The sequence below is a fragment of the Manduca sexta genome, unplaced genomic scaffold (assembly GCF_014839805.1).
Source record: "Manduca sexta isolate Smith_Timp_Sample1 unplaced genomic scaffold, JHU_Msex_v1.0 HiC_scaffold_1848, whole genome shotgun sequence".
In the NCBI taxonomy this organism is placed as follows: domain Eukaryota; kingdom Metazoa; phylum Arthropoda; class Insecta; order Lepidoptera; family Sphingidae; genus Manduca; species Manduca sexta.
The window spans coordinates 1-15,937 of record NW_023592753.1 but is presented as its reverse complement, the minus strand read 5'-3'; the positions used below and the strand labels follow the sequence as shown (position 1 = coordinate 15,937).

The following is a 15,937-nucleotide window of genomic DNA, read 5'->3' as shown; positions in this document are numbered from 1 at the left end:
GCAACCAGAACCATCCATTATCATCAGTTTGTGTCAAAATAAAATTGTATTTTTGAAAGGCAGTAGTAAAAATCCCATCATATGATCGGGGTTTACATAAAGATTACAGTTGCATTTGCTTTGTGAGGTAGAAATTTCCAGGTAAGTATGTAGTGGATACTCCACCATCTTTTCACCTTAAATCGCGATTATTAAACAAATCGAGATTCTTATGCAAGGTTCCTAAAGGCATCCAGATTAAATTGGTATCATGGCGTACCGTATGGTCTACATACCACCAAATTTTCTACTTTTACTTCCAAGTGAGTATGTAAGTGCCGTTATGTTTCAACTGGAAGGACAAAATAACCAATGTAATCACTGAGCTTATAAACTTCATGTAAATGAATGGTTGAGTCGCACGCCATGGCCATCAAATCTTTTATAATCCTTGGTTTTTATGAGTTATTACGTGTTTAGAACGTGACACCTGAAAATACAGGTTTCCGCAACTGGCCAATAAACATCCCAAACCTGCAATTTTTCATGTACTGCGATAAAAAAAAACAACTTTATCATCCGATGTTTAAATGATGTATAATTTGTTTAAAATTTAAATGAACGTTCACCGCACAAAAATGACAGTTCGAGCAACGAATAAAACACACACTTCAGTATAAACAAGGTTTTTTAATGACAGCAATGCTAGCTGGTAATTTGTACATCGGATCTGTTAACACATGTGATCAGAGACAATGACAATGAAAAAGTTATCAATATAAAGCGTTTATTCCCTTGTCCGGTGATTACAGACACGCAGAGTCGCAGCGCAGTAGACATGATCTCATCACTGGTGCACGTACTCACGCTGCTCGCGGCGGGGGTGCTCGCCCTGGACGAGGAGCAGGCGGAACTGGCACGCATGGTGCGCGAGAATTGCGTCGACGAGATAGGCGTAGACGAGGGGCTGCTTGCAAAGGTGGACGACGGCGCGGACCTCATGCCCGACCCCAAGCTCAAGTGCTACCTCAAGTGCACCATGGAGATGGCAGGTATGATCTCGGACGGCGTGGTGGACGTGGAGGCGGTGCTCGGGCTCCTCCCTGACGATGTCAAGCTCAGGACCACCGACATTGTGCGTGCCTGCGATACGCAGAAGGGCGCCGACGACTGCGATACAGCTTTCCTCACACAGACATGCTGGCAGCAGGCTAACAGAGCCGATTACATCTTCATATAGACTGGCCGCGCCGGGTGAGAACTAGACCTTACAGTATTATTACGACTATTGTTATAATATAAATAATTTGAACATTAGTATTGTTGTTCTTTTAAAATACAGACAATCCCACTGTTATTAAGGCGTTTTAGCCATTCTCAAACAATATACACTTATAGCTCTACATTACCTATACTTCTAAAACATTTAAGTTTATAATTTGATGTCTAACAGCAGTTTTCCATAAACAGCCAATCTCAATGTTCAATCTGATTCCGAGAATAAACCAATAAAAATAACTCATTTGTAAGCATGACAAAAATTACTTTTTCTGCTTGGTCCACTTATGAGATAGATCGAAGAAGCGATTTGCATCGTTTATCGAATGTGGCGGTAAGTGATATTACTATATATAAAATCTATCAATAAGCTATAAATATGAACTTAATACGAAGAATAATATTAAAAGAATTAACGAAAGGGAATATTTATTAGAAATAATAATAATATAATTTTCGTTGGTGTAATAGTCCGGTCAATTTAGACATTCGAAGTTACATAAAGTCCCAACAAGCTGAATTTCTGTGAAGTTGTTCAAAACATAATTATAAACAATGTCTAGAAGTTCCCCATCATTCCCCCTGTAAGGAAAAAAATTTAATTCAAGGTCAAAGGTCAAAAAATGAGTTTTTCGCGATTTTTAGCAAAACGGTAAGTTTTATCATAAAAGTACCTCAGACAAAAATTGTAGATCATAAAATTATCTATAAAAATGTATCAATACTTTTTTCTTACGAGCCACCGTTTCTGAGATATAACGATTCAAAAAGTTATAAAAGTTGTTATCATAATATGCACACGTTTCCACGCCACCTATGAGGTAGTGTACTTAGCGCGTTTTTTAACGTGGTTTCCCCAGTAGGGCTACTCCTCGGGTCAGTTGTGATCCTGTTTAATGTAAAACTTTTGCAAAATAACGGAAATTTTCAAAGATTGGGAAAGATAAAAGCGATGTAAATGAAAAAAGTGTTGAAGTTTATTCGTCTTATTCGTAAGTTTCAAATTCTTGTTCTTCTTCTTGATCTTCTTCTTGTTCTTCTTCTCCTGCTTCTTCTTCATCTTCATTTTGGATGCAAGTAAATTGCGTCAATAGCGATGTATCGCATGATACTTCGTCGGAGTCAAACGAATCCTCCATTGTTTGTGATTCAATATTAGAGCACGACCGGCCTTGACAATTTGTGCATGCCAAAGAACAAGACAGTCCGACTTTTTTGCAACCACATTTAGCACTGCATCCCTTTTGCAGTTGCAAAAAATAGTGTTCAGCAGTTTTTCCGGCGCAGGTGGAAGTAAAGTTTGAACTGGCTCTAATATATTGTTGACCAACTTCCAACCCCAGTCTGTAGGGTCTAGCTGATAACCAAGCCACACTTGAACTTGGTAATATACTCGAAAAAGATGTTGGTGAGCAGCAACTGAGGTTGGAGGAAGACAAGCTAATTGAACTTGTTTTTATTTTTAGTATTTTTAACGAAACATGCATATCGATGCTTATCTAAACAGGTAGTTTTTTAGGAGCTCCGTACATAGAAAGAAGAAAGCGGATGCCGTTGGTAATAACTTCTTGTTGAGTTGAATTACTCTTTTAAAAACTTCAGCACATTGAATTAAATCTTGTTTTTCAAACATTTTGAAAACTGCTGTTTTACCCCTCCTGTAAAATGCAGATGTCGTATCACAGCCAGTTATTGCGTGTAAAAATAGTACATGATCTTTACACTTTACTAAAGTAAATAAACTTTTTGATGAATATATATCTGATTGATGCTGAGCTTTTCCTGGTTTTAAGAAAAAAAATAGTTTTTTCAGTTGGCGTTCGAGCAGTGAGTAATACAAGTAAGTCAACATCTTCACCAACAACAATAGTTGTATTTGTCAAATTGAATTGCTCTATTGCTGTTTCAATAATCAATACATCAGCATCATTATTAGCTTATTTTACCAATATATTTTCAGCCGTAAACTTTTCTTTCAACATTGAAATGAACCGAGACTTGTTGTGGGTATTTGTAAGAAATTTCTGTTGACTGGTTGGGACTGTCATAAGTTCATCAAATAAAATATCAGAAGATGAAGATGTTGCTAAAGTTCGACGACGTTGTTCTGCAGCTTTGATATTTCTCGTGCAATCATCATAGCCATCAAATACGACAGTAACTCTGGAACCAAAATGTCTACGTACATATTGAACGTATTTATCTAAGATAACGTTGAATGTTTCTTCGCTATCCCACACAACGCGGTGTAGTAAGTATCCTCCGTCAATGATGTATGTCGCATTAGTGTTGTTAATATCAATATTTACTTTTTCAAAACAATCGTAAATGGTAGATTTCTGTGTTTTACGCATCCCGATGTCATCAAATAACGATAAAGGGTAGGGAGCTAATTCATATTCAAAATATTTTTCAATTTCATCTTGAAATGCTGCAGTAATACTCATGCGTTGGAACAATAATACAGGGTCAATAGGTACTTTTTCTTCATGAACTTTTATGGAACTAGTCATAGTTAAGAGAGGAACAACTTTATCAGCGTGTTTTAATTTAATATTATTGAATGTCAGTCCTGTCATTTTTGCCATAGAAGCAAGTCCAACTTCACGGGCTTTATAACAATTAATTTTATCGTCACCAACGACACCACTCGCAATAGAAACAATTTTGTTAACCTCTGGAAAAGGATCATGCGTTGAGAACCACTCTAAAAGTCTTCGTATGTCTCTAGCATCTTTTTTTACTCGTGAATCACTTGCATCAACATGCTGCTCGGTCGTATCCATCCTAACATTAGCGATATCTTCTAATTTGTCACAAACTGTATTCATAGCATGCATTCTATAAACCCATTTACTGATGACGCTCTCTTTTGTACTTCTCCCTCGAGCAATACCTCCATCTGTCTTCATAGCTTTCATCATAGACTGCTCGATTACCATGTCCGTTGAAGTTCCACAACTTAATTTGTCTGAACGTCTAACTGTAAAAAAATCCTCCTGAAAACTTTTCGTAAACTTCAGGATCAATCAAATTCTGTAATTGTTCCATATCCTGCAAGTAAAGGTGTGCAGATTTAGCATAAGGAAAATGTCCAGACGCGTGAAAATAAGGAAGCATTTCTTTGACGCAGTTTAAATGAGCTTTCCAATCCCCCATACGCTCAGCTCTTAGGAATTCTTTAGCAATGGAAACCATACAAAAATATTGAATCCAAAGTTTTGCAGTTGGTCCTCGTTCCTCATATTCTTTTAGTTTTTGATTAAATTTATCAAGTAAAGCTCCAGATACTTCATCGTCATTTTCAATATCATTGTATGAAAGAGTATTACCTAATATATGCTCGATATTTACGATTAGATCTGCATCCATTATGTCATTCATTTCAACTTCTTTTAATATTATAATTGCCAAAGTAAGCTGAAGTAGTGTATGAGCTCGAACAGCTCTTGCGTAAGCATGACCATTCAGCATTTTTTTCTAATGATTTTGACGCATAGATCTCTGCTAGTACTTCTTTCATGCCGCTTCCTTGCATAATATGACCAATTGCTCCCATAAAAGACATCAGTAAATGAAATCCTCCAAGTCTGATGATGATTTTTGATAATTCAGAGCCCTGAGGTGCGGCTGATACAATTTCTCGAGCTTTAGCATACAGGGGCTGGTCGAAAGTCACGATGCATACAGTGTGGCCATACCGTTTTGCATTCTCTAATGCACAAAGTAAAGTCGTATAGATAGTATTATAGTTACTGGCTGGTTGGTGAATAAATGGTAAAAAATGAAATTTGAGATTTAGAATAATTCGTATGATTATTTGTTAAACGTTCAATAAAACCATTCCAACCGGGTAAAGACTCATTTTTCCATTTTCCATAAAACCATACTACATCAACTTTTTTGAGCAACGATACTGTTTCAGTTCCATAAACAAAATCTTTAACATTTATTTTACTGTAGCCTACTACACCGTCATTTGTATAAGTCTGTATCGGCACATGAGCTTTTGCCTTGAAATCATTTGCTGAAAGAGTTTCTTTTATTCGTGGCATAGGTTCTTCTAGTAAAACTGAATGTTTTGGAGTAACAATTTGAATAATACCCATTATGTGGAGCGTGTTATTGCCGTCTAGCGTATTTACATTAATATCAGCATTATCTGCAACGTATTGAATAAGAGTGCCACTTTCTGGTGGTAGGACATGAGGAGGACGATGGAAAACTGCTGCTGCCTCGTACATTATTGTATCATTATAAGAAGCACATAAACCAAAAGCCGAAAAGATTTGTATAAGACGTTTAGACCCGAACCTTCGATGAAAAAACTGCGAGGCCTAATTGTAATTTAGATTTAAAAGACCTTGGTCGAACAGCAGTCATGATACAATGGCAAATATTTGTGCATATTAATTTTAAATGATCTAAATTTGATCGTTTATTTTTAAAATCACTCGTTCCACAAGAAATGTCAATGATTCTGGGATTTCATTATTTAAATCTTCAAACATGCGACTTGGTGGAGGGTAGTTAGAATTATCAAATACTGCGGTTTGAATATCTTCGCGAATAATAGTTGCAGCTGCGTCTAGGACTCTCAATCGTTCTTCTGTTTTATTCATTTTTTTCTTTCGTACCAGGCTTGATTCAAAATATCATGATGATTATCCACTAAGCATATGAATGTTGATGCTCCCGATTTCTCAGTGATAATAAGTTTATCACCATATTTTACTTTTAGTCGTAGCTTAATCGTTCTGTTATCTAGAGTCGTAGTTTTGCAAACCTTTTGTAATTCGTTCAAAGTGAACTGACAGTCATCGCTATTTTCAATGTAAGTAAATATTTCCTCCATTGCCAAATTCATAGCTTCGTCTTTAGGACGACCCATTTTAGCTCCAGTGGAAGGTTTTAAAAATTAGCATAGCAATCTCGATGATACTTAGCTTCAGCAGCAACTAAATCATATTCAAATTCGACTCGAGCAAGAACAGCTTTTGCTAAAGCATCGTCACGAGCCCGAGCTGTTTCCAGAATTGAATCTTTAAATTGAAGTGTACTTACTTGGCTGATTCGACGCCGAAAATCTGAGGATTTTCTTCTTTCACTCTCTTCATTTAATTTCTCGCCACAAAATAAGCATAGTTCTTTGAAACAAAAAGCTGATTCACTGATACGTGATCTAGTACGAGGAGGACTTGCTGTGGATGTACTGGCTTCTTGTTCTTCACGTTGTCTTTTATTAGCTGCAGCAATAGAAGACTTTCGAGTATAATTTTTACGGCAATTTTCATGTATTGTCACAGATTTCTGATTTTTGAGATATTCCGAAAAATCATCAGCTCTTTCGATACTTGCATTAATTAATGTCTTCATACCACGTTCAACAGTAACAACTTCACTTTCAGTTAAAAGTTTAGCACAAATAAAACAATATTCAGACATTTTTAATATAAAACTCAAAACAGCACAATATAGGTTTGGATAAACACGTGTTTTCACTACAGAGTGACGCTCAAGACTAACAGTATTTCATTTATTATAGCAGGTATAAGACCCTAGCCACGCACACAATAGAACAAAAGACAGATGTCTCGAAGTTACACTGGCTTAAAGATTAAGGGACTGGGTTTCATTTTACCTGATATTCTTGTAGTTAAAACTTATGTATATTTTATATTGTAAGTATAAGTTACAATGACCGATAGAAAAATATTTAAACATTTAATATATATATATATTATATAAAATATTACAACTCTAGATGTATATACGTGGCGTACTCATGCATATTATGACGATAACAACTTTTATAACTTTTTGAATCGTTATATCTCAGAAACGGTGGCTCGTAAGAAAAAAAGTATTGATACATTTTTTATAGATAATTTTATGATCTACAATTTTTGTCTGAAGTACTTTTATGATAAAACTTACCGTTTTGCTGAAAATCGCGAAAAACTCATTTTTTTGACCTTTGACCTTGAATTAAATTTTTTCCTTACAGGGGAATGATGGGGAACTTCTAGACATTGTTTATAATTATATTTTGAACAATTTCACTGAAATTCAGCTTGTTGGGACTTTATGTAACTTCACTCTCATTTTTTGGTCTAAATTGACCGGACTATAATCATATCAATAGGAGAGAAGTTGCGTAGGCTCCGTGCCCACTCCAGAATTGCTTGGTAACCACACACAGCATTTTGGGGCAGCCTACTACTACTGTAAATATTTATAGCAACCACAGTCTTGGACACGGGCCCCCTGTAAAAAAATTCTAGTTTTGGCCATGGGTGTATTCCTGAGTTGACAATAAGTAAATTTATTTGGAATTAAATTCATTCATATTAAATATTATTACTTACTAAAACATCAATAATTGAATAATAAATGAGTATATACTGTAATAGAGTAATAAACTGATTTTCATATTATTAATTTCATACTCATCATTTATGAAGTTCCTATTACTTTTTCCATTTAAACAATTGTACAGACATTCATAAAAACAAAGCCAAATCCTGTCTACAACACAAATTTTTGTACATATTGAAAAAGAGTGTAATATGGATATGTTAATCCCACATTGGAGTAAGGTAAAAGTAAATAAAAAAATATTTAACAAAGATTAAACCATTTTCAATAACAAATAAAATATTTAACATAATATGTGTATATTGGTTACCAATTTTTTTGTATGTATAAAATAAGAAATGTACAACAAAACCCAACACAAAAACACCACGGAAAAATAACAGAAAAGAAAAATTCGCAATATAGTTTACTTGAACGACACACCTAAACTAGTTATTTTCAATTAAAAATCAAACCAATCAACCAATTTTGAATATATTTCTATGGGACCAATCTGGAAGTATATCCTTTTAAATAAAAAAGAATTTTCCAAATTGGTTAATAAATGACTGATTTAAGGAAAAATAATACACATCAAAATGAGAACCTCCCCATTTTTGAAGCTGGTTAAAAATATATTCTGCTCCTATTCAATAATCACTAGTAAACTAGCAATTATAACTGATTCACTGGTATTATTATGAACCCGGATAATATTATAGTTCAACATAAAAGGTTTCTAAGAAGTGAACATATTTCATTATAATTAGTTATTGACTATATCAATTTCTATAAAATGTAAAGAAAGTGATGTCATTGTTCTTACAAATTCATTGAATACACAGTCTAAAAAATGTGCCACTAAAGCACTGTCACAGACTTCCTACATAATGTACACATGACATGCATATTTATAGACACTGATTACCTACTTATTATCATGTTTACCATTCTGTGTCCAACTATTTTACAATGGTAAAAAAAAATTACATACATTTCATTAATGTATTCCTTTCATTATCAATAAGTTATGATAGTTGTAATTTATGAAATGCATAACTAACATCCATTTTCAATAAAAAATCCCAATCTTAATTTTGATCTGATTCTGAGAATAAAGCAATCAAAATAAGTCATTATGAAGCATGTCAAAAGCTCTTTCTGTTTGGTTCAATTGTACAACATATTGAAACAGCGATTGGGATCATTTATTGAAAATGGGGTAAAACATAACTATATATTACTGGAAGATGCTATATTACAATAAAATAATGATATTGATGATGAAGTTTTATTTCTGTATACTATTTGAATTGACATGCAATGTGTTTGTAACATAATTAACACTGTTACAAATTAATAAACATTGTAAGGGAACTAAAAAGTTGCAAATAAGAATACACAAACCTAACAAAACAATGACTACCTTTTATTGTGTAAGTGTAAGTTCAAAAGTATGCATAAATAATTGTTTACTGCAGAAAAGTGTGCAAAATTCTGTCCTATTGTTTTGCTGATGTCTTGGTGCGTTTTGTGATAACTTGAATCTTGGGTATGCATATGGAATATTTTATTTCAATAGTTTTAAGAAAAGTAAAATGGCCAATTCTTGTAAGAATGTGTCAATATCTAAATGCATTCTGATGTTCAATAAATAAAATTGGTCAAGTTTGACATATATTTTATGATTACAACACTAGTTTATTCAGTCATAAGCTAAAACATTTTAGAACTTTCAGTCTGAATTAATTATTTCTTTTTTTAAAATTTTTTCCAATAATAATAATAAATATTTATTTCAAGTTCTCTCTGTGCATTTTCATTTTGCACAAGTTTAAAATTGTACCACTGATACAGAAGCATTAAAATAATATTTTTTATACATACCAAAATAAAAAAAAAGTTTGATAATAGAATAATTATGTTATGTTGCTGCTGAAAAGTAGTTTTAATGGTGATATATAATAAATAAAATTAAAATTATTTATGAGCAACATATTTTGGAATGTATATTTTTTCTTGAAGGGTCGGTTTTATTATACTTTTGTGTTATACATTTGAAAAAGGGAAGGAGAAGGCTGCTCACTAGTAGCAGAGCCACAACTGCATATACACAGTAGTAAAAGAAACCAGAACCTTGAAGTACCAAATATTACATGGTACTTTACCAAGCCCAAAACCGTAACAGCTTCAATAAAGCTTTTGGAAGTAGGTTATGTAAATTAAAACACCAAATAGTATCCATATGACAATAAAAATGCCATAAATATTCCCATGAGTTTTAGTGTTCTTTATTTCTATATATATTAATATACAGAGCTGTGGGTGTCATACTTTTTATATATTAAGATTATATTAAGCCTACAAAATTGATATGACTTTTTATATTATATGAAAATTATGACAGAAACAAACTTTTAATCTATATTGTTACAAGAGAGGTTTTGACAGTATTATCCAAATAGCAACACACTAAACAGAAAGTATTTTTTGTCAACAAAATTATGATTTTGTATTGCAGTCTAAGGTTTTGAAATCCCTAAAATGTCAGTACAACATAATATTTATCAGTCATTAATTCATTGGGATAAGAGTAATCTAACATGAATTATTTTGGTCATATTGTTTTCTCAAACAAACACATTATTGTTGTTTTAAATTATATTTTTTTGAGTAAATTTTAAAAAACTTTCATGATATAAAAGTTACACTTGCCACTAGTGAGTTATTAAGTATAAAACAACATGGCATAATTTTGATGAATAAACTGTTCCATAATATATGGGATATAATAGTTTAAAAATATGACAAAAGTTCTTGTAATAGCTGAAGCACAACTTTATCCAGTACCTTGACATGACATTATTATTGAAATTGCAACTACCAAGTGACATATCCTCTAAAAACCAAACTGCATGGACATCATAATTTTGGAAGTCGAGACTCGAGAGATGTCTATAAACTAGTTCTAGTATTAAATGATTACTAAAAATAAACGGATTGTTGCGTAAAGTTAATGTTGCAAATACTGGTTCAAAAACCAACTGATGTGAATATGCTAGCTAGACCGCTGAACGGAACTGACAAAAAGACGAGCACAGTCGGTAAACCGCCAACCTATGCTCTCAATGTTGTAATTGAGAATTTTTTACATAACCCCAAGTAGCAATTCGGTGGCGTAACAGGCCGAAAGCTGTCACTGTCGCGATTAGGTTAAGTTGGCGAAACGCATTATAGAAAATATGCGTGTAAAGGGAAAGGACGTGGGCTCTTGGCCGTTGCTTACCTTTACGGAATCCAGCGGGTACATTATGCAATGCTCCATGACGCCCGCTATCGCCCCGGCAGTCATGTGTATGGCGAAGTTCTGGGTCGGAAGGGTTTCATAGTCCTCAAAGTTCATAATACTCACTGAATACTGACACTTAGCACAAAATAAACATATATTTGAGTCAAATTATATAGGATGTAATTTTGTTTCACCGAATTAGCAATATCATTTTTACTAACTATTTTCGTCACGAGTCATCCGAAATTTAGAACAATCAAAATTGATTCCATAAACTCGACTTACTAGCACGCGCGACTTTTGCGGTGCCACAGATTAATTTAATAAATTGACTGTCTGGCACATGCCAGTCCTATAGCTGCAAGTATTCGATAATCGATTTACATAATAATTAATTTATTTTTTATCTATAACTTGATATCGATAGAATCAAGATACTGAATGTTATCGATACCGAACGCAAAAATAAGAATTATCTACCTACATAACATTATTTTAGTTTTAAGTTACTATTGGATTTTACTGTTATATATTGTAGTTGACTATTCGATTTTGAAGATAATAACGATAATTACAATCGATACAAGGGAACGATACTTTTGAAAAAAAACGTAATATCATAATAATAGAAAGACCATATTATAAAAAGCAAATTTATAATACCAATTAATATTTACCTATGTATTATATATCTATCTTGTTTCTGTTAAATTCAATACAAATACTAATTTCACGTTTTTTATCAATATTTGACAGTTGGATAACAGTTTGACAGTTCAGATCATTGCTTGTCGATATAATTTAGAATTACTCGATATCAATAATATACAGCAGCATATTTCAGATCAACACTATAGATGAAGACTAATTTTGTCATGATAATCGATAACCGAAATAATACAATCAATACTTTAATAACAAAGAGAATAATTATAATATATATATGGAAACGGTGATAAAATGGGAACACAAGTATTGAATTTTTTCCGTATAGCGATGCTGTAGGATAAGGAGGCTTGTCGAAAGAACCAACAAATAAAGCTGAGTTTATACATCCGGAATGGCAACGTGATTTTTTAATCTGAACCCAGAACGCTTCAGGTTGAATGATATTTAATATATTAGCCAATTTCCATACAGTTAAGCGTTACCACACACCTGAAACTGATATTTACCGAAAATGAATGGTTCAAAGACCGGGTCTATGCATGGGGAAATTTAGAAACGGAGTTCAGAATCTGGCTCCAGAATGTTCCGGAATCCGTATTTCATACAATTTGGTTTACGTTACCTCACACAAAGCAGAACTTTTCCTTGGGTGAATAATTCTCAATTTCTCCGAATGATCGAAATAGGGTCACTATGTTTGAATTTATGTATTTTTAATACGTAACAGTAATTAGTACAAACAAGAAATCCTTCTGTGAAAACCGCATTAAATTTCGAAAACAAAAGAGGCAGTAATTCAAAATTCGAATATTGCTACGTGTAGGAGTGGGCGTGGAGTAGGGATATCGCTCCATCTCTTTCTTTCGCACGCATCGTATTGTCCGCTGACGTCACATTCCGTCATAAGTATTCTGTTTTTTTTTCTGTTTTATAACTTGTGAATTTTCCATCAAATTACAATGATATCCTCTGTTTTGGAATTTATACGATGTACATATTTATAAAAGTTATAAAAACATAACTCATAAGTATACCCTATTTGATATTTATTCCATTTCACACATTTCATATTGAAAGTATTAATAGGTGGAGGTATGCTATGGAGGGTAAAGGTAGGGAGAACCATCCCATATGTGGGACAATATTGTTGATCGAAGGGGACAAGTTAAAAAAAATTCCAATGGTAAACAGAAATTTAAAGTTAAAACCTCACCACAATAGCGCTAACGTAGTAAAAGAGTATGACATTAATTTAGCAGTTGCAAACGGAGTGAAGTTTGCTAAATTAAAATTTAATTTCTCTGTGACTAGCATAGTTATGAATGGAGTGTTATAAAATTACAGTATATAAGACATCTAGTTTATTGGTCTCTGATATAAAGACCCCACCTATAACAAAGCGGAAGCATTTTTTTCTTGGTTCATTCAATATCCTGCTCTAATAGCTTTGGCGCTATCTTTAAATTGGACCCACTTGTTCCTGTAACGCTACCATAATTTAACGTTTTCCGACGGATGATTTACCATGTCGTTATAAACGCACACATTAATAAACCTTAAACACTTGTCCGTTTCATGCACACTACAACAATTTTTATTGTGTAAGCATGGGCTTTTGCTCTGATAAGTACATACTTTGATAGAAAAGAAAGATCATCAAGCCGTCCTCTTTGTAAATTGTCTAACCTATGCATGAGGCAGATAAAAGAACCTAGGTATCGTTTTCTCAATTTCAAATGAGTTTTAGTTTGATAAAATGTATCTACCTACAACTTATTAGACTGTAGAATGATAACATATATGGTGCTTACCTACTTATCTATACCTAACAAATTATTACATTAGGTAGTTTTTTATACCTTATAAACACACCCAAATTCACACACATATTTTAAAACCGTACTATTATAGATTGGTATTATGTTGCTAGTCTCGTTTCATAAACATCTGGAACATTTCCGTTCTCACAAGACCCGTAGGCCATATCTGAAACTAGAAATAAATTGGTGGGTAGGTACATATTTCAGGATCACACAAACTTTTATGGGGTGCGCGAATCGAACCCGTCATGAACATGGACAACGCGAACATCGCGGTTTCGTATTTAACAGCAGGCACTTGCTTATTACTTAAGAAGGAACTAATAGTTTCATTAGAATTTCATAATGGAAAATGAGTACACACATTAGCTTAGTCGATGAGATGTGGTTTAAATTTAATTAGCGTGACTTTCCTACTAATATGTTCTTTGAAATTGTTAGGCGCAATTCAAACCCAGACAGTAACGATAAATGTTAGAAACCAGCGGCTAACGTAGTAGGTACTTACCTAAAACTCACGCGAAGACGCGAAACTCAAGGGCGCTTGCATTCTTTAGCCCTTAAGTATGGCCGTAAGAGAGCCCATGCAAAAAATATGAGCTCTAAGCGATACTGAGAATTTAAGAGTACCTAATAATGGAAACTATTACACTTAACCTATACGCGGTTTGTAGAGAATCGCTACTATCTCTGTATGAATTGAGGCTTAAACCGCATGAAACCTATGCTGCGATTATGTAGGTAGAAAAGGCAGACAAATGTATTTGTAAGTCGTTGTGGAGCGATATTTAGTCATAAGGTACTTAAATAATGATGAAACTGTTGTATATCTTTGGTGTAATTTATTTTGTGGGCTGTAAGTATTAATAACTATTATATTTACAGAAGAGCCATACATCTTTTTTCGAATATAGATGAAGCAATTTATACTATTTCTTATTAAATGTATATATTCATTTCACAGCGCTATGGCGCAGTACTGAAGGGCAGGACTTCGAAGATCCATTAAAGAGTTTTCAGCCAATCACTTTGGACTATGTCAATCGCGGCAGCTTTAACATCTCCGGCTGCCTAAATGATCTTATCAACTGTTGGGAACTCGTCAGGTAGGCATAAAATTCTTATGGGTACTTATAACTTAAGCAATAATCTTAATATGAAACAGTTATTATTATAGGATTGGAAATCATAAACATCATAAAATATTTAGGTAAATATATTATTAGCGTTTCGGCAGTTTCCTTTAATTTATTAAGCCTATTCGTAATTAGTCTCTTTTTTTTATGTAAATTCATAGTTTTCCAGCTCCAGTTACAAAGAACGTAGGTACACTTAATAACCGCATATGCATCTATAACTGCATATGGAATTATTTCATATCTCTTTAGATAGCAATAGTCCGATTAGTAAATAGTAATGTTATCTCTAATGACGATGATAAACCTTACTCTTGACCGACAGAGGCGATGTGATCTGCTGGCACGGCAGATATTTTGAAACAGTTTGCGGATTGAGCAGGGAATACTGCCAGGATGTTATCGGAGACATTGACAGTTAGTGCTTCATTTCTTTACTTTATTAATTTATATTTTTCATTTTCTATCCTTATCTCACTCTAATAAAAAGTCTGGTCAACACATTTTTAGAAGCACACGTGCAGAAAGAATTTGACATAGCTTTTATTACCTTTTGTGTGCCTAACATCAACTCCCTGTTAAACTTCTCCGAGGCAATTCTTGTTTCTCGGTCATCACACCGAGTGCACACCCATGTATGGGGGCGGGGGAGTGGGTTACTTTTGCTGCGGCCCTAGGCACACAGTCCAGTGTGTGTACCTCATAGTAGTAACAATAAATTGAGGCCTATGAGAGATCGCGAACATTTCCTTGTCTTCTCCCCTCCGCCCTTGCTAAGAAGGTTCCTTTATCGTCCCCCACACTTCTCTTTCCCAGATATCTCCTCGCAACTTTGCTTCAGATCTTAGCAGTCGCTAAGCCGGGGGATTCCAGGATCCCATGCGCAGGTTTTCCCCAAAAGTGTTGTAGCTGTTTTTTTGCTATCATAACATTTTCTATTAAAAATATTACAGATTTTTGAAACATCATAATATGCAGAATAATAATGACCTCGTTACCTCACATCGTGAGGATATAACTCTGGCGAAACTACTGTTTTATTTGGACATCTGACTTACTCAGATGATAGATGCACGACCTTATTATATACCTTATATGCTACTAATGATATGTCAATATAAATAAAAAAAATGTATGTTTTACTTTTGCAGCGACCCTGACATACTACGAGTTCACTTTATTCGAGGCAGTATGTCAAAACAGGTGGCATGAAAATTACACGTAGAACTCAACGCATGGTGATTAAAAAAACAACATGGCTGTTCTATTGATTTATAATGTAATAAACAGTTTTTTTTTAATTATAAATGATATGAATTTAGTTTATATATAAGGGGGGTTAAAATGTTGAAATAAATAAACACACTATAATTCGGAAATGCAAGTTTATTACTTCAAAAGCACAGTCC

The 15,937-nt window shown here is 33.7% G+C and overlaps 2 protein-coding genes and 1 pseudogene across 2 annotated transcripts; 2 read left to right on the top strand and 1 right to left on the bottom strand.

The window, feature by feature from the left end:
* The first annotated feature begins 797 nt into the window (after positions 1-797).
* Positions 798-1,296, top strand: LOC119188553 (general odorant-binding protein 69a-like). The gene has a single exon (XM_037445601.1). It carries the CDS (start codon positions 818-820, stop codon positions 1,217-1,219), a length of 402 nt encoding a protein of 133 aa, XP_037301498.1. The 5' UTR covers positions 798-817; the 3' UTR covers positions 1,220-1,296.
* Positions 1,297-2,101: 805 nt separating this feature from the next.
* On the bottom strand, positions 2,102-2,804 carry LOC119191730 (annotated as a pseudogene).
* An 11,217-nt stretch (positions 2,805-14,021) lies between these two features.
* LOC115439746 lies at positions 14,022-15,907 on the top strand. Its single transcript, XM_030163728.2, has 4 exons — positions 14,022-14,248; positions 14,357-14,498; positions 14,854-14,945; positions 15,680-15,907. The coding sequence occupies exons 1-4, from the start codon at positions 14,203-14,205 to the stop codon at positions 15,751-15,753; spliced, it is 354 nt and encodes a 117-aa protein (XP_030019588.1). The 5' UTR covers positions 14,022-14,202; the 3' UTR covers positions 15,754-15,907.
* The last annotated feature ends 30 nt before the right edge of the window (positions 15,908-15,937 follow it).